The 26,787-nt window shown below is 40.5% G+C and overlaps 1 protein-coding gene across 1 annotated transcript; it reads right to left on the bottom strand.

Moving 5' to 3' along the window:
* Positions 1–3,719: 3,719 nt before the first annotated feature.
* Positions 3,720–26,468, bottom strand: ATOH7 (atonal bHLH transcription factor 7). The gene has a single exon (XM_031461215.2). The coding sequence runs from the start codon at positions 6,247–6,249 to the stop codon at positions 5,791–5,793; it is 459 nt and encodes a 152-aa protein (XP_031317075.1). The 5' UTR covers positions 6,250–26,468; the 3' UTR covers positions 3,720–5,790.
* Between the last annotated feature and the right edge of the window lie 319 nt (positions 26,469–26,787).

Raw genomic sequence — 26,787 nt, 5'->3', positions numbered from 1 at the left:
GTTTCTATACAGATTCAGTGAGTTACCTGCAAACTTGGCAGATTCTTATAGTTTCCCCACAATTAGTGGTGCAAAAATCCAGTGAACTATATATACTAGTATTGACAATAGCAATCACTACCAAAAGATTGATAAATGCACATGCACCTAGTATAAACGGTTTTACTGTGTATTTTAAGGAGAGTTAAAATGCTGAAATAATTCACATGAGATCATATGAGTGCATCTGCATTTTTTAAACACATATTGCATTTTTAAACACACTAACTTTTATTTCTTCAGTATTTTGATTTCAGAGATACCTTATCCTCTTTTCTGATTAGTTTGCTTACTTTTCCCAATCTTTAGCATCAAGTTTCATGACATATTCTTCTCTCTCACTATCTCCCTGTCAAGATAAAAATCTGTCAAATGTTTAATAGTATTTGGAGAGCTCCTTATTTCTAGGAATTCTCTGGTGAATTTCAATGGGGACTTTAATCATTCAGATGATTTTCAGACACGTTCTGTAATTTTTCTTAACTCTGGGATCTCTGTTTCTTTATCTGTAAAATAAGCAAAATATTTGAGACTTTCCCAGGATAGAAGGTAGGATAATTAAATATTTAAGAAGAGTTTACTATAGAGACCCTTTTAAAAAGTGGTAACAGAGTTTTTTTCATTCCAAAGAAAATATTAAAAATAAAAGTAAGTAGCTAATTTGTTTAAAAAGTTCACATTTCTTGCTTGTCCCACTACTTTGTGTTCCCTTAGAAGGGTAGTACACAATGGTGGAATTTCTTCTTCCAAGATGGTATATCGTTGGAAAAAACTTGGAGAAAAATCAAATAAATATCAAATAAATTCAAGAAATATCCTATCTGCTTTCTACAGGCAGATACCAAGGAAATTTATTTCAATATAAACAGAATAGCCTAAGGGAAATCTGACTCCCACATCTGTGACTGAAGCTAGTGGAAATAATGACTCCACAGTGCACAGAGAAATAGCAGGAGTTCCTGCGTTCCTTTCTGGCTTAAGCAGTTCAGGACAACTCCACTGTAATGTTCCAGGCTCTAATGAAGAAACGTTCCATGCTAGTATGTCAATGGCTTTATGTTGAAATGAATCAACCTTAGGATAACAGATAGACATGGGCCCTCAAAAATGAGCATATCCTTTGGTCTCTGTTTTCAAGTTCTTAGCTACATCAAGTCTGAATTTAACATCCATGATTCATTTCAGGCACAGGGACTGACAAAGGATGCATGTGTGCCCAAAGGCATTGCACTTACACACATACACACACGCACACACCCAAGCTAACTTAATTCAGTCAGAATCAAGTGACTTAAAGCTTTTCCTTTCTCTTCCTGCATGAGTTCTTTCCACTTGAAAACACACAAGGCCCCAGAAGCCTCACAAACATGATATGCTTCCATCTTAGGAAGCTTGAGTCAACTTATTTTCTTTTTCGGTTATTGAAATCCTAATGGAAAAATTATTATAGTAGCCATTTTGAAATGTGTGAACTATGTAAACTGTATATTTTGCCTCTATTACTAGAAAGCAATTACTGGATCTTGGCTTGTATTCCTTTTCTTCTGCATTGTGCATGTTAGATATTCTTTGGGACTGAAAACCAATGATTGCTTAAACCAAAATGTTTGTAAGCATTAACTGCGTCTTTCTTCAGAAAATATTTGGTACTGTATTCCAGTAGACCACATCATCTCCATGACACCTGATACTGTTTCCTAACTGTGCTTTCTTAAAGAGTTGTTGGTGGTTGTGTTTTGTTTTGAAACTTTGCAATTAGAAGATGAAAAATAAAAATTAAGAACCAGTATTTAATTCAACCTGGATGTTTTTAGAAAGCAATTTAGAGGATGTGATGGACTGTTTCTTTATGCATTAAATAAAATTTTATTTATTCTCAGTAAATTGTTGGATTTGTTTTTGTTTTGTGTTTTGGTCCCAGACTCTGTATGTGAGATGGGTAAGTTCTTGCTCTCAGTAGTTTTCTTTCAGCTTGGGTATTTTTTGGATACACTAGAAGTTCAAAATAGCAATCCAAAAACCCTGTGTCAATTCAATAAAACACTTGTTAAAACTTGCACCCTCTAGTAATTCATGACCAGAGAAGGAAATGGGTATACAGGTGAGAAACTTGGTCATATATTTATAGTCTTGTATGTGTTTTGAAATTCCTTTCACCACAAGCAGCAATAAGAGATACATTTAGTGACATCTAATCAGACAACAGAGCCAAATTCAGTCCAAAACAGCACTTTGCTTTTACTATAAGATGGCAAAATTTAAGTGAACTGAGCCTTAATTGTTGAATCCTAGACCACTATTAACCACAACCCAAAAACACTCCATCTGGCTTATATCCTGCATAAATTTTAGATCTTCGTTGTTATAAAGGTCACCTCATTAAGAAATTGGCAGTATTGGATATGAAGAAAGATAGCCTAGTCCTTCTTAAGATATGCAGATACAAAGAATGGAACATCAATATAATCAGCTTTTGGTAATGAGGTTAATGGTGTCATAATATATCTTATTTAAATAAGCAGTTCTCAACCCTAAGTTAGAATCACCAGGGGAGCATTTAAAAAATATCTATGTCTAGGCCTTACCTCAGCTCAGTTAAATCAATTCTTGAGCTGGAGGCCTCAGTTTTTTTGTTTGTTTGTTTTTTGTTTTTTGAGTAAAAGTAGATTTATTCAGAGAGATGTACACTCCACAGAGTCTCAGAAGGCAAGAGAAAGGCCACAAGGTGTGGAGTTGGGTGCTTAGTTTAAAGGAAAGGTAGATGAGTTTTAGTATATTTTACAGGACTCCCGATGTGTAAATTCTAATGAGCAGTCAGTGTCGAGAACCACTAGCTTAGATGGCATTTCTCCACCTTGATAGCCTGGTTCATTTGTATGCAGTTATTCAGACTTTTGACCCCAGGGTTTGGCCTCAACCTCCAGCTGGCACCTAGGAAGAGCCCACATATAGTAACTAATGGAACTCAAACCCTGCCTGGGATTGGGTCTTCTTTTATTATTAATGCCCCCTTAGTAGCCCTTATGGCACATATTTCTGATACTACACTGCTGAAGCATTCAGTTCTACGCTGCTCAGAATAACGTATTGATCAGTACATGTGTGTTCTTCCTGGCTGCCTCTGCAAGGACAATGATGATGTTGAGTAAGCCAGGCTATGCTTATGTACTTGATAATATTTGATGATTTACTGAGAAAAGGGAGCCCAGGTAAAAGAATATTTTTGAATTTCAACATGTCCTGTTGTCAAACTAGAAAGAACTCAGATTTTAAAAGGTGAACAATATAGAATATTGTTGCAACTTGTAGGTTGCTTGGTAATCTAAATTCTATTATGTAAAATAATATATGAATCTTAACTTCAAAATTATTTTACATTTGTATTATCCAAGTTCCTAATCTATAAACCATGATGGATTCCCTCAACATGCAGTTTGAGGAGTTTTATCAAAGACTGGATTTTATCGCTGACACCCATTTATTTTTCCCTCAAATATCTTTTAAGAAAAAAATAGTGCATCAAGTAGGGTGGAAAGCTTAGGAATTTGCTAAGAGCTAAATTGCTTCCAGAGATTTCCAAAACACAGAAATGGGCAGCTAAAGTGTAATATTTAATAGATTTCCACTCTTTTGGGGTAGTGGGGATGGGGAAAAGAGGCATGGAATTAGAATCCCATCACTGTAATTAAATTGTTTGTTTTATTAAGAAACTCCTGTTAATGACCAAAACAGAAATATTTATTTCATGTTTATCTCTGTTCTAGAAGCCACAGAGAAAAGTACAGTTCTCTTTTGCAAGGTATTTAGAGCCCAGAGAGAGGGATGCGCCCTACCTAAAGAAGGACTAACAATCTTAATGCATCTGTGAGACCTTCTCTAATTAACACAGCATTTAATTAAATTTTAGCACTGATTTCATTCATTCTACAAATTCTACAAACTTACTGGGGTTATTAATGAAGCATTTTAAGTCTAAGTAGACTATTGTTCTCCAAGAGTGAGGAAGACAGATACCCTGAGCATTGCCATAGCCCAAGCGCACACTGCAGAGTGGAGTGTGACCTGAAAGGGGTCTGGGCACAACATTGTGTCTTCTGAGAGCTGTTGATGTCAAGAGGTTAAACATTTTACTCTCTGATTTGCACTGAGGAAGCAAAGTCCTGAGTCCACCTCAGTTTCTTAATAACAGGTATCAGAAGGAAAGGGAAATTCAGCATTAGTCAGTCACTCAATGGATTTCCAGAGATACACTTGTGATTTTGTAAATTTTCGTTTATGGGTGGGGAAAGACACTGCCACTCACAAACCAAAAGGTTGTTGATAATTAGGGATAACAAAGAAATTAAAAATTTTAATGAGGACTCTACAGATAAATTGCAAAGTAGCTGTGTCTGATGTTAGGTGTTGGAATCATAACAAATGGGTGTGGGAAACATCACTGTTGTTTTTATTGACTCGTGAAAAGTTCCAAATGCACAGATAACTTAGGCCTCCTTTTTCTAATTATTAGCAAGACATTCTCCCAAATGCATGGAGTGCTGTTGACCACCAAGTAATTCTCTACATTACAGGCTTGGTGTATTCATTCAACAGCTAAGAAAATTTATAGAAGTAATTCAAACCAATACCATGTGTATTGTTTTGCTCCCTTCTTGATTAGCCTTGATGGTAGTGTAATCCCTATTGCTCAACTTGTACTGATTAAAAGAAAGTCACTTCCAAAAGTATTATTTTTTGTCTCAGTGTTAGTTCATATATATATAGGAACAAATATATATTTTGGGGGGTACTTGTAAAGATTGGTAGTTAGTAATCGGCTTAATAAGGAAAATAAAATCCTAAGGAACTGTGTATCTAGTTACTTAAAAGCAGAATATTCTTTCACTTAATTTAATCTTTTTTAGAAACCATGAAAAATATATCTATATTTCCACATTGATAGGGAAAACTTTCAGATTAATTACTTGTACTCTCATCAGCTTTTTTTGTTTGTTTGTTTGTTTTGTTTTTGATGAAGTAGTACAAAACAGTACATTTGCAAATTGGTGGGATTAAACACTCCGGTAAAAGTAAATACTTCACTATCATCACCCCCCACACAAATAGGCCTTTAGTGCCATCAGGAAACTAGCAGGGCACTTGGCATGAAATACAAACCTACATTTTAAATTACATTTTACAAAATCAATATTTTAATAATGTATACACAGTTTTGAAAAATACGGAGCACTCACGCCCATGTACACTCCAGAAAAAAGAAGTCTGACTACTTCATGCATGCACACACAATGCACTAAGCATAACTGCATTTACAAGACAGGAAAGCTGCTCGGTATAGAGCACACACAAGTAATAGATAACTGTTTAACTTCACCCTAGCAGGACAAACTTACAAAGTTTAAGAAAGCGATTATTTCTCTGAGGACTAAACCTGCAGTATAACCTAATCTTATTTTTCCTTAAGAATGTTTTCCCCCAAAGTAGTCCAGAAAAGGAGGATGGGACATTATTTTCAGCAATCAAAACCATTCCAAGAGCCCATCAATGAAATCTACAACATACTACAGAATTAAAAATAGAAAGCAATAAAATCATCCCCATAGGACTGGGGATGCGAATAAAAGTAAGCTGGAAATTTGCTAATTATACTCTAGGAATGCATCCTGGGCCACCGAAAGCCCAAGCGGCTACTTGGGAGAAGGCTCCCGAGCGCGATCTCTGGGCGTCCCATTCACGGCGGGGCCGCGCGCCCTAACTGGCCATCTGGAAAGGCTCGGGCTGGAAGCCGAAGAGCCTCTGGCCGTAGGGCTCGCTCTCTCCCGGCAGCTTCGCAACCGCGAAAGGAAGATAGTGGTCTCGGCCGAAGTGCTCACAGTGGAGACTGACCCAGTCCCGCTCGGAGCCGAATCGCTCGGCCTCAGCCAGGATGCGAGTCAGAGCCATGATGTAGCTCAGCGCCATCTGTAGGGTCTCGTACTTGGACAGCTTTTTATCCTGGCCCCACTGGGGAACCACCCTGCGGAGGCGGTCGAACGCCGTGTTGAGCCCCTGCATGCGGCGGCGTTCGCGCGCGTTGGCCGCGAGGCGCCTGCGCGCCGCGTTCTCCAACCGCCCCGCCCCGGCACACGTGCCCGCGCACTCGGCGCCGTCGGCACTCGGGGGCGCGGCACGCGCTCCCGCCTCCGGGTTGCTGGACTTGCAGGACTTCATCCCGGGCTGGAAGTAGGGAGGCGCCGAGCTCACTCGTCGGCTCAGGACCTGTGCGTGGTTTGGTGTATGCGCTGCTCTGCAACTTGGCTCTTCTTAGCAAATAAGTCATACACAAAGCAACCAGCGTGGAATCAAAGTTTCCAGTGGGGAGTGCGGGGCTCTGCCTTTTGTCCTACTGGATAACCAGATTGATGTTGCTTCACTTGCCAAAATTTAGGGGAAATAGAGACGCTGAAAAGAAAGTCATTTTCCAAACGTGAAGTTGAAAATGAAAAGGGAAACTTCTTGCAGCAGAATTGGTGTGGCTGGTTCGGGGAAGGTCTTTCAAGTCCTCTGGGAAAGCTGAGACTTCTTTCAGGAGGATGAAATCTTTCCCGAAGCTCAGATAGGCAAGGAGCGCTTTTTCCGCAGTAGCTGTCGGAGAGTGCTGGATGAATCTTTGAAGGAGGAGAATTTATAGCAGAGGGCTGAAGAAGGGAACAGGTGGTGGCAGGTGGGTGGGCGTCCCTCGGCTTCCATCTCAGCACCTTCCTACCCTGGGAACTGCAGGGGGGTAAGGGGGACGACGCACAGCAAAATCCTGACATTACAGCCTTCGTCTGTTGGAAGTTTCTCCAAAGCTATGCCCAACACTAACACACCATCTGGAGTGGCCTGGCTGTCCCCAAAAGAATAAAAAGGTGGGGGTGGAGGGAGGGCTTAGTCCATTTTTTCCCATATCAGCAGGCAGCTTACATATCAAAAACTGAACCAAGATTTTAAAGTTACTAGAAATCACTTGTGTGAATATGTTGGTCTTGAAATTATGACATACAGATGTTTAATGTTAGAAGATTTTGCTTTGTCACGATGTGTGACAATTTTGCATAATGCTGATTGAATATATTAGCATTTTATTTTAGCTATTAAGTTGGACAAATTAGCAGGTCCTAATATTATTTCAGACCTGGAATTTTTACTGTGCAAATAATTTGGGTGTTTTCTGCAGAATAATTTACTACAACTTGTCAAAAGATACTGTGTATATCAAAAATGTATATTATTTTCTACATAATTAGATTGCATGGTTTTGGAACTTAGGCAAATTCAGAATTTATACTCCAGTCCCCTGACACAGGTTCATAAATGTTTTCAGGACATATATTGAGATGACAATCTCTTAGTTATTTAATTTGACTTTTAAATTGAATAAAACTAATCATCATGCATATACATGTGCAAAATGGAAACATCTAAGTGATTTGTGAGGTTTTAAAGAATAATTCCTAACGAAAAAAATTTTCCCCACCTCATAAAGCTGTAAATATTTCATGCTACTTGGATGTTTCAGTTGTGTCAACTGTCCTCAGGAACAATAATGAAGCATGATTTCCACTACTGATAATGATGAGTTGATTTACAGAGAAACCGTTAACTTCTCCTCTCAACTTCTTTTCTAGCTCTTAAGGAAAAGTGGCAAAGAAACAAGCTCCAAAAAGATTCAAGCCAAAATCATTTCTGGATTCTTTAGGAAGGCTAATATGTTCTTTCTCCTTTTGAAATATGGATTATGTTGACATTATTCTCAGATATTTTTGTTTAATTCACTTATCAACACTCTCACAAATCAGGAGTCTTTTAACTGTCTTGCTTCCCTCACCATTGCTTTAGACTAAAACCCCATTGTGACTGCTCTGACTCCAAGTCCTGTCTTCCCATAAATAGTTGATTAATCCCCAGCTGAAGCAATGACAATGAAATGAAGTTGAGTAACACGAAGACAATAGAATGCAATTGAACATTAATGATCTCCAGCATGACAGATGTTGAACACAGACTTTTGCATGGAGCCATTCAGCTCTGTTACTCTGAACCTTAACAGTCTTGGTCAGGAAGAGCAGTCCTGTGATGGGAGGCACTATATTTAGTTATCAAAATGTCAAATACATTTTTGTGAGTTTTCATGGAAATCGGCCCTACTAATGCTATTATTTCTCATGTTCATTTATCTCATCCCTCCCCCCAAGGAGCCTCCTCTGTGCTACTCTTTGGAATGTTTCCCTACAAAACATAATGTTCTGGACACTGTTGACCAAAGTGCTAATGAGATGCATGATTTTGCTGGCCATGTATTCAAGACTGGTAAGATTATAGCCTGTGCACTAAGAGACTTGAAAGTACCACTTGAAGATAAAAAGGAAACCCAATAAAATGCACACAGCTCAGCTATATTAGAACATAAACTAGCAGATATGACATAAAATTGATCCAAGGATAGAGAGTATTGCTGCAATAAAGGGCCTTAAAGGTATGTAGTAATTCATTTTTCAAATGTATTCTGAAGGACAATTTATTAGTACTACAAAGATGCTTCTGGGGGAAAAGGATTTCACTGTCAAGTAAATCTGGGAAACCTACCTGCTAAGTCCTGCTTAGAGAGTTATGAAGCAAAATTGATAGAATAAAGTTTCAGAGAGGTCCTGGAGTTAAGAAACCTACTGACTCTGGACGTTCTCAGATCTTCTTGGACACAACCTTTTTTTCCTAGAAAGGATAAGAAACAAAGTTCCTTGGAATACATGCTTCCTAGCCTGCTCTAGTGCCTTCTGTGTATTTTACGGAGGAGGAGACTGAGATCCAGAGACTAAGTATTATGTTCAAAGGCACCGAGCAACTTAATGACTGAATTAAGAAGTTAAATCTCCTGTATCTTTTGATTTTAGATGCTTTAAAATTGATATCACTTAATACAAGCCCTTCAGCTGACAAATGGAGCAGCTGAGATTCACCAGTGACTTCCCAGAGTCAGCCAAGTCACTAATAAAAGTTTCAGGAATAAAATTAGAAATTTTATGCTAAAAGGATAGTGTCATTTACTTTATAACCCTACAGTCTAGCAGAGTGCCTAGAAAATAGTAGGTAATAAATAACCCAAAATGAATGTCTGGGAAAATGTTACATAAATGATAGTAATGCCAATCAAAATGAGTGCATTCCTAGTGAAGAACCCATACGAATAATTTACATTCCCTTACCTTGTAAAGAACACACACTAGATTCACATTTTGAACGCAGAATGGATTCTTTCTTATCAAAAAACACATCGATAGCCATTTGAGCCCAAATGCATGTCAGACTAATTCCCACAGTATTTCTATACTGAAGGCATGATCCTACCCGATGAATTGGCTATTACTCTATGTCTAGGGTTGGCCAGAAATCAAACTGGCAAATGGAGATAGGGGAGAGAGGAAGGTGAGGGGAGCTTACTAGAAAACTAGGAGAGGTATTATTTTAGAAGTAAAAGATCAATGGTTGAAAATTATTACATAAAATGTATAGAATAAAGGGTAAACATCCTCTATTATCCAAACCATATTTAATTTTTTAATGAAAACTCTCCAAAGAACCACACAATTAAAAGAAAGAGAAGAAAACACTTGTTCATTCTGAATTTGCAGAGAAATTATGAAAAATGAGGAATGGGGCTTCCTTCTGGAGGGCATGGCAGTTGGCGGATTCTGGGTCCCTGAAAGACTCAAAAGTAAGCCAGCAAAAGACAAAGGGACGATGAAGCTGAGTTCCACTTATATTTCATTAAAGACCAGAAGTGCAAGGTCTTAAAAGTTCCTGTAACTTTGTAATGTGCTACGTAGTTAGTAAGTGAGGAAAAACCTGCAGAAGGATTTATGTTTGGAGAAAGAAAGGGAAAAGCAAAGTATTGCCCCTCTCTCCCCTGCCCGTTGAAGATCCAGAAAAGAGAAAACCCAGTGTAGGGTAGAAACTAAGAACGGACAGACTAATAACAAGGCCAAGAGAAAGAAAACAAAGATGAGAAACCCTGTTCTAGGCCCCAAGAGTGATCACTCACCTCCGGAAAGCACAAGCTCACTAAAGGGCCCCAGGTGATTCTCCAACCCCCAATCACTTCACACACTGCTTGAGAATTACAGCTTGGCAGTTGGATTTAGTTTCTCATTGCCATGAGCCAGACTGACTTGCATGGTTTGTACTCTGCCATCACTCTTCTGGATGGAGCTTAGCCTCCTCTGAGCGTTTGGTCTAAGCTCTATCTTTGAAGTCAGTTTTGAATCCTGGCTCTCCTTTCAACTAGCTGTGTGCTCTTGCAAAAATCACTTCTCCTATTTCTCTATCTGCAAAGTGGAATCATAATACCTACCTAACCCAGCAAGAGTGAGCATTATTTTAGACAGTACCTGTAAAGGGCTCTGCCTGGTCCCTAAGAAAGCTACTCTTTAAATGACAGCTAATACTACACATTCTGAATAGATTTTATAAGTGATAATAAAAATAAACTCAGCTTTTGAACTTGATAATTTTTGAACCTTTTACACATAAAGGCATAGTTAATCATGATGTAAATTCCAGCTGTGTGACTTTGAGCAATTTACCTAACCTCTCTATACCTCTTACCTTATCTGTAAGGAGGGTTAATAATAGAAATGATCTTTAGAATTAGCATGAGGACTGAGCTAGTTACTCTTTGTAAAGCACTTAGACCCATGCCTGACACAGTTACACGCAATATAGGTGTCTCTTTAGATAAACAAAATGACCTGTTGCAATTATCCAGGATGCAGACTAGCCACCCCTCCTCTCATTTTTGCTTTATTTCCCTGCTTTTTAGTGCTTGACCCATAGAATGTACAGGAACAGTGAGAGGTGGGTAAATTCAAAGGAGTTCTGCCTTTGATATTGGAACAATCTAAGTTTGACATATCAGAGATAGAAGCAAAAAATACACTGCTCAGGGACTTACTGGGTAGCAGATTTGGTTGTCTCGTAGTTTAAGGTTCAATTTTATAATCACAGACATATTTCAAAGTGTTAATTTTCAGGAGAGGTTTCACTTTTCCAGTGACTGAAATATTTGCATTCACCACCAGGGCCCCTCCCTTTCTAGCACTGAGGTATTAAGGAAGACAGATCAATAATCATGATGTTTCTCTTCATGGACATTGAAGCAGAACAAAGGGAGTGAGTCTCAGGGATGTGCTGGATGGTTCCATGATAAACTGATGCTGGAGGCTATGTTTCTTCAGAATGCCTTTCCCTGTGTGGTTCTGGGTTTGAGTTAGGCAAAAGTGAAGCTGATACTCTGAAGATCCTTGTAGGTTAGAGGCCATGAGAGATAGAGGCAGAGGTACCCGTAGATTCCAGTCCATCCTTGCTTTTCCTCCTGGTGTACCCAGTGCTCCCTCCCTCTCTTCCAACCGCCGGCCCTGCTGACCAACAGTGGCCCCAGGGCCACTATCAGATGCTTCTTGTGAGCTCACAGAGATGGTCACAGCCACAAAGAAGCTGACTTCTGCACCAGCTTCCCCACCCAGTCTTACTCAAGCAGCTCGAGACTCGCTTCCAGACTCCCCTGCAAGCTCTGATTCATTCCCCCAGCCAGGGCTGCATAGTGACTGGTCTCTCATTCTTCAACAAACCTTTTTGGACCTTTACTTCCCTTGCTCCTTCCCCAATTGTATAAGGCCTCATCCTTATAACAAATTCCTTCTTCTGTAATACTCACAGTAGCTCTGCTTTCCTGGTTGAACCCTGACTGATACAAGGAATCTTTCATCTAGCCATAAAAAAGGCCATAGGACCTATCCCTATCTCCCTGCAGAAGCCCTCTACACTGGTGCCTCATTGTCTATGTGTCCACCAGAACTGGAGTCTTTTGTCTCTTGGACAGTAATTACTACTTCCATCTGTTCAGCCCTGTGCCAGGCAACATCAGGGATAAGTCAGAGTTTAGCCTAATGGAATTCATCATCTAGTTGTGGAAATAAACCCAACACACAACAAAAAACTACCCTGAGTAGTAAACCAGGGTCATGTTTTCCAAGAGGTGCACAAGACAGTCCATTAGAGTATGGGAAATGATTAGAAATTATTCTGGTATTTCTTTTATCTCATTCATTTCTAACTCAGAGTATGTTTTATAGTGTACAAAATATAAATACATATATTTATATGTGAGAATATACCAACATTTTTAACAATAGGAGCATGTCAGCAGAAGAGTGGGGACCACCATCCTAGGCATGAGGCCGGACATGATTGGTACAATTAGGAGTTCACAGAAGGGAGATTTTACTGAGCTCTGGAGGAAAAAGGATTTCAGCTGGTGGCCCCACCTCTCTGACATCACCACTTACTGCTGCCCCCTCAAAAGGCTGCTCCTCCTCCACTGCCCATGCTCACCCCACCCCCAACCCCTGCCTCAACTGCCATTTCCCTAGATTGTCCCTGGCTGGCTCTGGGGTGTCATTCAGCTCCTGTTCTACCTGATGCTGTATGTCCTTGGTTGTTTGGAGACTCCAGGAATACGGAGGCTTCCTCTGTATTGTTCCTAGGTGTATCTCCAGTACCTAGAATTGTGTCTGGCACATACAGATGCTCAAGAAATACTAGTTGAAGGAAAGAAGGGGAGGGAGGAGGAAAAGGGAGACAGAAGGACCCCACACACAAAGGGAGAGTCCACACTGTTCCCCTAGCAACACAGCTCTTTTTCCTCCTGCTAATATGGACTCTATGGGGGGAAACTGTGCCCTCCAAACTCAGTTGCCACTGGCCTGCTGCTTTTCTGCCTGCTCTGAAATTGTGGTCTCTGCTGTTTCATAGTGAGCAGGTGGCTTACTCCCCCAAAGGGTGGCTGTCATTACAATCCAGGTTTCAGGCAGTTCCTGAGTCAGCACAGAGTAAAAGCCCAGAGGCCTTGCCTGCCCAGGCTAGCTGCTGATACCGGCTCCCGGCCCCAGTAGGGAAGCAGTTTTCTGTTGATTTTAGTTGCTGTTGCTTTTTTGTTTCCTTGTGCAATTTTAGCAGCTTAGCTGAACAAGTTATTCTAAATATCCAAACAGCTAGGTCTATTAATTCTGAGACTGTGTTCCTGTCCCTCCTCACCATTAGGTTTGAGTCCTACTGCCCTGCCTCTTACTGAATCCACTCAGTGGGGAGCAAAAAGATATCATGCCTATCCGACCAGACGTCTCAACCAGTCAGATTCCTAGGCCGTGTCTAAGCAGAATCCAATGGTAGCCGTGTGAGTATGTAATTTTTCCTATTTCTTTGGCAACCATATAACACTTGTTTCATTCCTTCAAGCTGATTTTCATTCATTCATTTGACAAATATTTATTTTACTTACCATGTGCCAGGTACTGTGGTAGGCACTAAAAATAGAGTTGACCACACTGCAAAAATCCCTACCCGTGTGGATATTTGAAACTGGTAGTGTTGGTATCTAATTATGAATTTATTTCCTGTTTCTCCAAGTAGGTTATACATTTTTTAAGGGAAGGGGCAATTTTAGGTATCTGGGTCTACAGTGTTCAATAAAGAAGTATTTGCTTCTTGGTTGATTGAAATTCTTGCTCAGGCTGACCTTAAGTTAAGGAAACCAAAATCATCACCACAAAAAAAAAAAAAAAAAAATTAACACCTCCAGGAAATACCAAATGCTTACTGATGTTAGTTCCTATTTCCACAATACATTTTGAGTAGGGAAGGACTGTTAAAATCTTCATTTTGTGCCCAAGAAAACCAAGGGTTCTGGCTAAACTGAGCTACACAGTGAGTGACTAGATTTGAAAACCACTTCTTTCTCCCTAGAGCCCATGCTCTGTGCTGCACTGAGTCTTGTCAGGAAGAGTTTTGATTTCAAGAAAAGAGTCGTTCATCACTGTGACCTCAGTGCCTAGAATGATGCCTGGCACATAGTAGATGCTCATTAACTGTGCTATATGACATGTGCACAGTGCTCTGTCAGTCCCAGCCTGTCCCAGCCCTGCTAAACAGCAGGCAGTGGGGCCAGCTACCTGCAGGCACAGATTAGTCTATTTTGTGAACCAAGTCTGAGGTTTCCTTGGAACATCATCTGTTCACACAACCTCAGATCCTTGGAACTCAGTGCCAAAGGAGAAGGAAACTAAGTCTGCAATACGCATCTGACACTGGGCTTCTGACCATCCTCCTCATAGGCCAGTTTCACCACTGAGTCCATTCTCCCTATGCCAGCCTTCCATTGCTTGCAATGATCACCTCCCCGCCACTGCCTGTTCTTGAGGCGTCAGTGGACCAGTCAACTGAACACCCCACATTTTGCCAGTCACACAACCACTGCTGACTACAATGCTCAGATGACAATGCTCAGAAGCCCACAACCTCCTCCTTTTAGCTCACTTGTCCTGTTCCCCAGTGGCTAATGCCCAGTTGCCATATAATTTGTCACTCTAGGTCACTTGATTCACGCCAGCAAATTTGCTTTGCTGCTAACTGAGGAATACTGGACTGAGGCCCAGGTAACACTAGTTCACGCCTCTATGCTCCCTGGTGTCACGCAGGATGCATGTAAGTCATCTCGGAAGGAAGACAAAAGTTTACTTAAATACTTGATGAGTTTAGGCCAAGAAACAACCAGGAACATAAGCTTTCTGCAGAAGCCCATTATAAGAACCTCTTACCAATTCAATCCCCCAAGTGTCTCCAGACTCAAGTGGGTCAGAGAAATTCCAGAGTGCTGGTTCTAATCGCTAATGCCCCGTTTCTCCCATGCCTCACTTTACCCAGAAGATTAGCTTTATGGTTCTTCCAAAGCATATTTCCCAAACTGTGTCCTGGAAATTTTACCCTTTAACAAAGAAAAGGAAATTCTGCCTTAAACAAAGCTATACAGGCTTTACTATGGTCATGGTCCTTCTTAAGATGGGATATACAGAGTTTCCCAAATTATGTGGCCATAGAAACTCTTTGTCTCAGAGGATATCCAGAGAGCAGTATCCACAGAAAATTCAAGCTGAATCCATACTCTTACATCAAGGAGAAGGCCATCTGAAAGCATTTTAGTGACTGATTAAAAAAAAAGTCTGTATAACTTTCCTCTCAAAAGGTTTTTAACTTGTTATGCTGAAATTAATGAACAAACTCCTTCTCTTCTGCATTCTAGTCATTCTTTTGCATCCTGAATATTTCTCTTATAAAGTGTGACTCGTGAGCATGCAAACTCTCTGGGCAGGGCTGAGGGTGAGGTGGGTGTACTGGGAGAAGCATGTCGGGGCTGGGAAAACTTCCAGGGCAAATGGCTGGCAAGAAGGGCGGTCAAGAGGTTCACTGTTCAGCTGGCAGCCAGCCCAGAGCTTGATGGTTTAAAAAGGGACCCAGGAAAGGAAGGAAGTGCCAACCAAGAAAAGGGCATTGGTGACACAGGCAGATTCAAACTCTAGCCTAACCCAAAATCTGTTGCCCAAGGTCTGGTGGTAACACATGTCTGCGAATAACCTACCACTGTTATTTGAATGCTTCTAATTATCGTCCAGTTAATCCACTAAAAAGAGATACAAACATACAGAATCAGACACTGTATGTCTCCTGATGGAAAAACAGAGCATCTAGTGTACCTACGAAAAAACTGAACCTGAATCTTATTAGGCCTCCATATCTAACAATCAATTCGCATGACATTCAGGTGACAGAGAATCATGTTAAGAGATACACTATGGAGAGGCAATCAGCAAAATCCAGAATTAAGAATCTCAATAGGTAACAGGTAACTATATTTTCCAACAAATGGATTGTATGAGGTGGGGGGAAAGGTGAAGAAGGAACCTATAAAGTTAGAATCAGAGACTAGAACCATTTCAACCAAATGCAATCTGTGGCTCTTGTTTGGATTCTGACTCAAATAAACCAACTCTAAAAACATTTATGAGGCAATGAGAGAAAATCTGGACATGGATTGCACATTTGATAATAAGGAATTATCGTTAATTATTTTAGGTTTAATAAAGATAGCATGGTTACATTGTTTAAGTCCTTTTATTTTAGAGATACATACTGAAATATTTACAAATAAATTATATAATGTGTGGGATTTGCTTCAAAATAATCTAGGGAAAAGGGAAACGGGGGGAGGTATAGGTAAAACAAGATTGCCTATTAGTTAAATAGTTGTTGAAGCTGAGTGATGGAGATATCATGATTCATTATAACTGGCCTGAAATTAGCAAGAAATTAGCCAGTAGAAAATTTCCTTTTCCAGGTTGTATTTAGTGGTACTTTGGAAATGCGGACGTAATGTGCAACAATAGCGGTAAGTGTCTTCAGGTGCTGGTGAACAGCATCAGTGCCTTGGGGTCAAGGAGGTGACCCAGTTCAGTCAAACCAGAATTTACTTCTGGGTTTCCAGAAGTTAATCCAACTCTTTTCTGGTTTTATTCAAGACCTGCCTGAAGGTACATCTACCTGCTTCCCCCGGTCTGATCCTAGTCCCTTTATCTACCGTGTGGGGAGGAGAGGGAGAGTGGAGACTTTAGACAAATGGAAGGCACAAGAGTCCTCAAGCAGGAAGCTCCATATGAGAAGTAACTGCGAATTCATGACATGGAGACATGAAACCTCCAGGAAGCTTGGAGGAAGTTTTGGTGAATTATGTGAAGTCTACCACAAGCTAAAGGAATTCCACTGATGCTCCAAGTGGTTTTTGCAGAAGTGAGGATGGGTTGTGCCAAGGCAGCTCTCTGGGAGGAGGCTGGTCATATCCCTGGGGGGATGATGCACTCCATGGCCAGAGAAGAGGATGAATTGAACTGGCCCTAACAGGGACTTGTGTCTTTAGCTCTGTTACAAAGTGACCCACCCATTGGTGACATCATATGAAAATCTCCCTATTGGAGGGAGCTGGGGGAGAGAATTGGATCTCTTGCTCAGGGATTTTGCACAGTGTCGGAGTTGTCACTGATAAATAGACCCAACCTCACATTTCGATCTTCAGAGGAAGCCCTTTGCAGAAGATGAGGCTAAAGCAATCCCAGTATGAATCAGTGCCCAAATGTGGATCCTCTGGAAGAAGCCATTTCCAGTAATAATTGTAAGAAACCCATGGCCTGTTTCACTAGATGATTGGCTGCTGCAATTAATCCCTGAAGGCAATAATGTAGTTTTTAAAGAAAAAGATATATGTAGCTGTACGAATTTGTGCTGCTTAGATGAGCCTGGAGCTTTTTCAGAGACCTTTAGCATTCGAAAAATTAATGTTCCAGTGTCATCTATTCTTGAGGAAGCACACTTGGTCATTTTGTGTAGGCAGAAATTTAAATCCCAGGTTATAAGACATGGATGTAAATCACTTAGCCAAGGAACAGACCCAGCTGGCTAACCACCTGGCACATGCACCTCCATGCAGCCTTATAGCTCTCATGGTTGAAGATGCTTTTTATGGGGGAAATTTTAGGTTACGAATCTATTCTCAAGGTTGGAGAACCCAGAGATTTTGGTTTAGACCCTTGCAAACATCACAAGCTTACTATTCAAAAACCATCCTTCTCTACTTTTTATTTTTCTCAAGTTCCAGTAGGAAACATGTCATATCAAGATTCTTGCAGAAGAAAAAAAGAAAACAGAATCAGTCCTTAAGCAGAAAGGAGATATGGAATGATGAGGGGTAGCTCACTAAGTCAAAGGAAGTTTAAATAACTGGTTTTCTGGTAGGACATGAATGAAGGTGACTTGGACCTTAGCAGCCATTGCTTTTGGCCCTGAAATACTACTATGAGGTGACTCTGCTCCAACTCACTTGTCTATTTCAGCCAAGTTTTCAAAAACTCGGGAGAGAGAATTGGACTGGCCAGCTTGTCAGGTGTCTCTAGCTATGGCTAAGAAACAGTAACACAGTCACTGGGGGGTTGGTTGCGAGACTGCAGATTGTGTCTGTTAGAGAAAGGGGGACCTTTTCATCCTGCCCTAATGATGGGGATCCAGCTGAAGCTATAGATAAAGGAAGAAAGTAATCAGGCATCTTACGGAAACTGCAATTCTGGCCAGAACACAGTTCTCCACCAATGACTGCTCTCTATTCATCCGGGAGAAATGGCCCTTCCTCTCCTGTTCTCCTTTCCCTGACCCACTTGGAAGCAGGGCTCCTCACCCCTGTCCCTTTGTAGTCTAGTGCAGTGAAACTGTCTCTGATGGAGGAAAGGAGAGTTTGGGGTACATTTCCCCAGGTAGGCTCACACTCCATCCGAGTTTCTGACCCCAAAAAAAGCAACCCTATCCTCAGCTACACAAAAGTTTTTCTCCCATATGAGTCATCACTTGATCTTGATTATCCAAGTATCTCCTGGAAATGATCCACCTGAGAAACACAACAGATGTTTTTGCCATGACTACCGCTGGGTTCCCTGGAGTTCTGATTCTGATGGGACCAAGGACTGACATGAGATGCTTCTAAAGCAACAACCCATTCATTGCAGGATGAATCAAAATATAGTATTATGTCTGGATCTTTATCTTTTTGTTGAAAAATAAGAAAGATGATGGGTCATAACAAGGGGAAAATGAGCAAGTTAAAGAATTTGCATACAAGACTATGGAGTTCAATGTTAAAATTTAAGGTTTTAAAACCAGCACTGCTCATTCAAGCCTTCTGTTCCTGCCTATTTTAACATGACTATCTTGTTCATATTTGGCTGGAATTATCATTATTATCCTTATTGTCATTTTAATCCATACTAACCAGTTTCAACATACTATCTTATTCCATCCTCTCAGCAGCTCAGTGAGGTGGGTGAAACTATTATCCCCATTTTACAGATGAGGAAAGTGAGATCCAGAGAGGTTAAGAAACTTGCCCCAAAGTTCTTCTGCTGGTGAGTGTTGGAACCTGAATTTGTCTGATTGCAGAACATAACTTCTTAACCACTATAGAATCTTATGTCAGTCCAAAGGAAGCTGGTCTACTTAACATGGAGTTGGAACACTGAACATAGTGATTCAACATTGCCTCATGCAGAGGAACCCACATGTCTCCCTCAGGCTAGAAAGAGTGTGGTAAGGCTTTGGGGGCTTAAGTGTATTGCATCTGTGGTCAAACCTCCCGGTCTTGGATAAATAGTGGCTAAGCCCACCACTAGTTTAGCTTAGCATGACAGCCAGGCTCTAACACTAGCCTCTAGTCAACAGATTCTTTACTTTAACTTATGGATGGGCTGAAAAGACATCACACTCCCTCGAAACAATCCTGGGAGGATGCTCTGAGCTCTGCCCTGCCATTAGGGGCTGTAAGTTTGTGCAAACAACCATAAAATTAAACCCACCCAGGGAGGGACATTGATTTCCAATTGGCATAGTTTGCCAGATGCTGTTTGGTCTAAGAACTGCTTGACCTCTACTAGTGACGCCACCTGCCCTTGGCTTTGCGGGGTGTGTTCCCAGCAGGGAAGGCTCCTCCACTCCTGCTTGTTGCTGGAACTTGGGCTGAAGGCGTGGCAGGCTCCCCATATGTTGCAGGGAGAGGCCAGCCATGCCCCAAGTTGGATTCACCCTCTTATCCAGTTCTGGGGCTAAAGCTGCCCCCAAGAGATTATAGACGCTCCCATCCCCAACTAATTAAATAGATGGCCTCCTGCTGCTAAAAGGGAATGAGGGCGGAAAAACAGAAGATGCCTGATTTAACTAGGACCTGGGTAAGTAGCTCACCAGCCAGACCCAGAAACCATTGATGCATGCCTAAACAGTGTCTAATGGGTCAGGGAGGTTCTATGCCGGAGACCTGGAGTTCTGTATTCTCAGCCCACTTTGTAGTTTTCAAATCTTATAGTTCAAAACATGTGTCTTAGAAGCTTTACATATTATTTAAATTAATATTACTTATTGAGTATATCTTACAATCATTATTATTATACACTAATCCTTATGTTAAGACACTGGAATGAAAGTAACTGTTCAAAGACAGTACTTTTTCCCATGGGACAACCTGACCATGATTCTACCACCTTATATATAACACACACACACACTCACATAAAGAGGAGGCTTCTAGATTCAAAGCGAAGTGTCTGCCTAAATTATCTAAATCTAAATATCCATGCAATTATAAGTTTAGATGAAAACTAAAATCATGGTTTGGATTAAGGAAAGAAAGCTTTTAGTTTTTTAGGAGTTCTGCCTACAACTGAGTTATTATTACCTCTGTTTTCCATTCTGTTTTTGCTACAAATCGTTCAGAAGGAAAGAGGACCTGAGATGCAAAGAGGAAGACAGTTGTAATAATAGGAAATTGGTCTAAATTAAAATGATACTAAGTCACAGCACAACTTGGCCTCTTTGCCACCAACTTTTGACATTCTAATTAGTGTAAATAGTTATGCAAATCTAGTCAGTCACTCATTTCTCCCCTAGCCTGAGTGCCTGTGATTGTTTAAGTGAGGACTGTTGATGGCATAATTAAAGCTCTCCTAAAAATTAATTAGGAATTGGAGGACAGCCTCCAAAGATGCCCTAATTTGCGGGCAGCCTGGCACAGCTGTCCTTTTGTCCTGCCCGCCACCAGGACGCCTCGAGTTTCCCCATCAAGTATAACAGAATGTGACACTGGAAGTGTTCTCAAGCCTCAGGCCACAGGATGGAGTGGAGGACACAGACCGGCAGGAGTCTGCTGCACCCAGGATTGTCTCCTGGGCAAGTTCAGCTGAGGAGACAGGGTTTCAGGTGAACCCAAAGCTGGAGCACAGGACAGCTGGGTTTGGCAGGGCATAAATGAAACAGAATTGGTCATGAGTTGATAAATGTTGAAGATGCGTGATGACTGCAAGGGGTGGGGAGTGGCAGGGAAGAAGGCCTAGAAGTATCTATAGTATTTGCTTTGCTTTTGTGCATGCTTTGTCCATCATAAAAAAAAAAATTACTATATCACTACTGTTAAATTAATTAAAGGAGGCGGCCATTAGACATCTACATAAGCAAACCAAAACCTAAGCCCACAAATGCTTCAAGGCTAAGAAATCAAAACCTAAGGACAACCAGTCACAAACAGCCAAGGAGACTTACCCAAACAATGCAGCTGCTTGAGCTGTAGCCACTCAAATCATTTCCTTACTCTGCTTCAAAGTCTTCTTCATAATAAAGTCTTTCCTATAACTGCTGCTGGTGAAGGGCTCCTAACCCCTTATGGTTTGGCACTGCCTGATTCGAATAGATTTTTGCTCAAATAAACTCCTAAAAATTTCTACATATGCCTCAGTTTATCTTTTAACACTGCCAAAAAATAACATCTGTTATGGAGAGGAAGTTCTTAGTAGCAAAAGTCAACTTGGGCTAACCTCTTAAGGAGAAGAGTCAGGGAGTACCTGATCTTTAAAATGAGTAGACTGTTTTACTTCTTATCACATTAACCACACAACCCCACATCCAGCCCTGACTCTTCCCAGTTATGCCCTAGCTTGGGATGAAGAGCAAAGACTGAGGAGAGACCAGGAGAGAAATGGGTCCAGGTGAGACACAGAAGAAGGGGAACTGGCTAAGTGGGTGAGAGGAGTGAGATCCCCAGATATCTGTCTAGAGGATAATTGAGAGATGATTTTTTTCTTTTTTAAACATTTTTTTTTTACTGAGTTATAGTCATTTTACAATGTTGTGTCAAATTCCAGTGTAGAGCACAATTTTTCAGTTATACATGAACATACATATATTCATTGTCACATTTTTTTTTCATTGTGAGCTACCACAAGATCTTGTATATATTTCCCTGTGCTATACAGTATAATCTTGTTTATCTATTCTACATATGACTGTCAAGAGTTGATTTTGAATTAATTCTATGTCATTTAAAAAACCAATACAATCCCATTTGACTTAAAAATAACTTAAGTACACACTCCTAAACTTAAAAAATAAAAAGTGCCTGAGAGTCAAGTGGTAAGTTTGCTTATGCTTGACAGGCTCCCTCTGGCAGCTGAGTTAAGATGCAATGGGAGAAGCAATTGGTAGTTTCAGTTCTATGGGTGGAGAGTTTTTAAAGACAAGGAGCCCCTTGGCTATAGGAATCATGATTCTTATGTTATGATTCTTAACACGAGATAGCTGCAGACCTTGGAGACCACCAATCTTCACCGGTGCAGAATGACCCTTGTTGCTTTATCTTTTAGGATTACCCATGTCTAAGGTGACAGTAATTAACAAGCTAGTAAAAAGCCTCCACAGCCAGGCTGTGCTCAGTGTTTCCTAGCTTTGTTAGGAAAACTTGAGAGAATCAGTGTGGACTAATTAATTGGTCTTCAGGTAGTAACTAAATCAAAGGTGTCTTGAGTATCCTGGGAAACCAGTCTCCTCTTTCCTGAGAATCAATCAGCTCAAGATTGATGAAGGGCTGCTAAGGTCAGCCTTAGAAACACAAAACCATCTGCCAACTCTCTAGGGCTGGTACCTGCAGTAGAGCAGTTTTAGAAGAACAGGTGTTCACTTTTAACTTACCTCTTCTTTTCTCTTTTGCTGAAATCATGATTTTTAGGTAGGAAGAGCCTCCAGTTGGTTGAGAAACTCACGAACTGTCTATTGTAACTTAAAATAACCTGGCCCAAAGGTATTGGGATAACCTCAGCCGGCTCCTACACAAAGTCATAAACCGCTTATCCCTGACAGTGGCCACTCTGGCCTCTCCAGACGCATTTGGCAGCATTAGGAAACAATAACTACAAGGCATTGCCCGAGAAGGGCTGCCATAGACTGAAAGTTTGTGTCTCCCCAAAATTTGTATGTTGAACTCTAATCTCCAATGTGATGGTACTTCAAGGGGAGGCCTTTGGGAGGTGATGAGGTCATAAGGGTAGAGCCCTCATGAATCAGATAAGTGCCCTTATAACAGAGACCTTAAAGATTTCTTTCACCCCAATCACAAGAGGCCAAAGAGTTGGTGGTGGCCCAATTCCTGGGAATCCCAGCCCCTTCCCCAGGGTAGTTGGAATAGTCCTCCTACTTGCAGGCACATGAAGCTACCTAGCCCATAAAAACTGGCAACACCACGCCACGTGGCTGCCTCTCTCGCTCCCTCCTCTTCGGGAACAGCCTGCACTCTGTCTATGGAGTGTGTATCTACTTTTACTTTAACCTGAGCACCCATCCCCACACTTCATGGCCTTTCCCCTGCCTTTTGAAACAGCCTACACTCTATGCAGTATGTATCTCTCTAAATAAATCTAACTTTACTCAAAAAAAAAAAAAAAAAAGATTTCTTTAACCCCTTCCACCATGTGAGGACACAGCAAGAAGACTGCCATCTACGAACCAGGAAGCAGGCTCTCACCAGACATCAAATCTGCCAGCACCTTGATCTTGGACCCCCAACCTCCATAACTATGAGAACTAAATGTTGTTTATAAACCACTTGGTCTTATAAGCCACCTGGTCTACAGTATTTTTGTTATAACAGCCCAAACAGATGAAGACAAATAAAAGCCCTGAGATAAGAAGGTAGAATATGCCTATTGTAAGGCACACAGACACAGAAACTACAGAATTCCTGCGGGGAGAGAAGGGTATCCACGTAGGGAATGTGGTAGCCTGGAGTGAGAGTCAAGAGTCCAAGCAGGAAGAAGAGGGCTTCCCTGCAAGATACGTGGTGGAGAGATGGTAGATGGTCACACACAGGGAAACTGATCAAATAAGTAAATATATTAAGGATAATGGAAGTGACATTTCTCACTCTTGGTTAAAGGAGTTACAAATACAGAAAAGGCAGGAAATGTTGGATTAGAATTGGAGGTATTCATTTGAATTCATGGTTTCAATTTTTATAGATAGATATAGAAATAAATGTGTGTATAAAACATATATTCCCCAATAATTTCACAATATATAGAAATCAAACCATCATGCTGTATGCCTTAAATTTATACAATGACGTATGTCAATAATTTCTCAGTAAAACTTGGGGGAAAAATATATTCCTTAATTCTGTCCTCCTAGAGAGGCTGGAGCAGCAACACCCAATAAACCTAACAACTAGACTGTAGCTTCTAAATGTCACTTAGGACTAGAAGGAATCAGGGCTCCTTGGAGAAATGAGTGGTTCCAGGCCTGGGGCATAGAAAATACAAGATGAGCTGGACTTTCTTATTGTGCCCCAAAGCAAGGAAGTGCTCAGAGAATGATATGGACAAAAGCTGGTCTGAATGTACACTCTCTGGCCAAATTTAGGACAATGTGAGCATCAAAACAAATACCGATGGTAATAAATTATAGTCCATTATATAATACAGAAAACCATGAATCCACAGAAATAGAAATAAATGAATGAATAAATTGAGCTTTTTTTGAGAAATGGGATATTTAAATTGTCTCAAAGTACTTCCCCACAAAATGCCTATTAATTACAAAGGAGAAAAGAGTAACATTACAGTGAATAAATCGAGCAGACACTGCCTTAATCAAATAAGCAGAGTGAAAGTCCTCAGTCCCAGGCTGATCAAAATCATGTGTCACCCAAAAGGGTGCAAAAGCACAGTATCACCTCTATGATAGTCCTACCAACGATGCCTGTCCTGAATCTAACCACAAAGAGGCATCACACAAACACAAACTGAGGGACATTCCACACAAAAAACTGAACCGGCATAGTCTTCAAAAGTGTCAGTGTCATGAACGGCAAGGAAAGACTGAACAACTATTCAGACTGGAGACTGAAGAGACATGAAAAACTAAGTAGAACAAGTGATTTAAGACTGGATCCTTTTGCTGTAAAGAGCATACTGCTATAAAAAACAAAAAACAACACTACTGGCGAAACATGAATCAGGTCTGAGGATGAATGAGCAGTAATGCATCCAAGTTGGCTTCCAGATTTTGAAGGTTTTATTGCATACATTTATGAGAATGTCTTTGTTCATGGGAAATACAAACTGAAGTATTTGGATAATGGGGCATCAGGTTAGCAATTTAACTCCTGATAGCTCAGAGGGGATTTTTTTGTATTGTACTACAGACTTGTCCTTGAGTTTATTTTGACAGAAAAAAGGAATACCAGAGAGGGATAAACACAGGCATCTAACTTAGCTCAATTCCAAAACCCACTAAAATCTGAATAAAGGTTTTTTTAAAATAATTATAATTTGTGGTAACATATAAATATATAACATAAAACCTGCCATTTAACCCTTTTTTTTTTCTAAAGAACATTTATTTTGTGCACTTCATTGGCACTTTCCCATTTAACCCATTTAATTGTACAACTCAATAGCACTGAATTCACTCACAATGTTGTGCAATTGTTGTGGACTGGATGTTTGTGTCCCTCCCCCAAATTCATATAATGAAGCCCTAATCTGGAATGTGGAATGTGGTGGTATTTGGTAGGTGAAGCATAATTAGGATCAGATTTGGTCATGAGGGTGTGGGCCCTCGTGATGGGATTAATGCTTCTGTAGGAAGAGGAGGACAGAGAGATTTCTCTGTCCATGTGTGTACATGGAAGAAAGGCCATATGAGTACACGAGAAGGCAGCTGTCTACAAGCCAGGGACAGAGCTTTCATCAGAACCGAATTTGCAGCACCTCGAACTTGGATTTCCCAGCATCCAGAACTGTGAGAGAAGTAAATGGCTGTTCTTTAAGCTACCAGTCTATGGCATTTTGTTATAGCAGCCCCAGCTGACAACGGTTGCAACCATTACTATTACCTACTTTGAAAACTCTTGTCACCCTCAAACAGAGACTCTCACCATGAAGCAATAACCTGCCATTCTCCCCTTACCCCAGCTCCTAGCAACTTCTGATCTACTTTCTGTCTCTATGAATTTTCCTATTCTAGATATTTCATGTAAGTGGAATCATACAATATTTGTCCTTTTATTTTTGGCTTATTTCACTTAGCATAATATTTTCAAGGTCCATCCATTTTGTAGCACATATTAGAACTTCATTCCTTTTCTATGGCTGAATGATATTCCAATGTATGTATATACCAATTCTGTTGATGGAAAATTGGGTTGTTTCCACCTTTTGGTTATTGTGAATAAAGCTGCTTTGATCATTGGTGTACAAGTACACGTTTGAGTCACTGTTTTCAATTCTTTGGTGTACATACCTTGGAATCAAATTATTGAGTCATATGGTACAGGTATTTTTTTAAAAGGCATAGTTCACAAGGATCAAGTAAACAGTGAGGACTAATGATGATACAATTTTAGAAGCTAAAGGCATATGAAAAGTGGTCATTGACTTGGCTGAACTGTAATTCAGGTTCTGCACTGGGAGTAGGAAAAGAAAAAAATCCGTCTAATTCACATGACTGGATCCTCAAAAGGCTCAGGAACTGGCAGCACTAGGTACCCCTGTGATGAAAGATGCATAAGACTTCTACACTTAAAAATTACAAACTATTGCTAAAAGAAATTTTAGAAAAAAAGAAGGAAAAAAATTTAAGAAGACTTAAATATACAGAAGGATAATCCATGTTCATTGACTGGAAGGCTCAATATTGTTAAGACATCAGTTGCACTGATCTATAGATTTGATGCAATCCCAATCAAATTCCCAGTAGGATTTTGAAGATATCATCCTCAAGAGTTGGCCAACTTACATTTCCAGATATTAAGACTGACTAAGGTTATGGTAATTAAGAGAGTGTGTTGATGCAAAGATAGAGAAATAAGCCAATGGAACAGAAAAGAAAGTCCAGAAAAAGACTCACACATACCATCAGTTGATTTAAGGATATTACTGTAATCAGTGGGGAAGGTGTTTTTTGGTTTTTGGTTTTTTTAGTACATAGTACTAG

The sequence above is a fragment of the Camelus dromedarius genome, chromosome 8 (genome assembly GCF_036321535.1).
Source record: "Camelus dromedarius isolate mCamDro1 chromosome 8, mCamDro1.pat, whole genome shotgun sequence".
In the NCBI taxonomy this organism is placed as follows: Eukaryota; Metazoa; Chordata; class Mammalia; order Artiodactyla; family Camelidae; genus Camelus; species Camelus dromedarius.
Note: the sequence above shows the minus strand (reverse complement) of the source record. Positions and strands in the feature narration are given on the sequence as shown.

Coding starts and splice junctions, on each gene's coding strand:
- ATOH7 (XM_031461215.2), bottom strand. CDS start 6,249: ATGAAGTCCTGCAAGTCCAGCAACCCGGAGGCGGGAGCGCGTGCCGCG.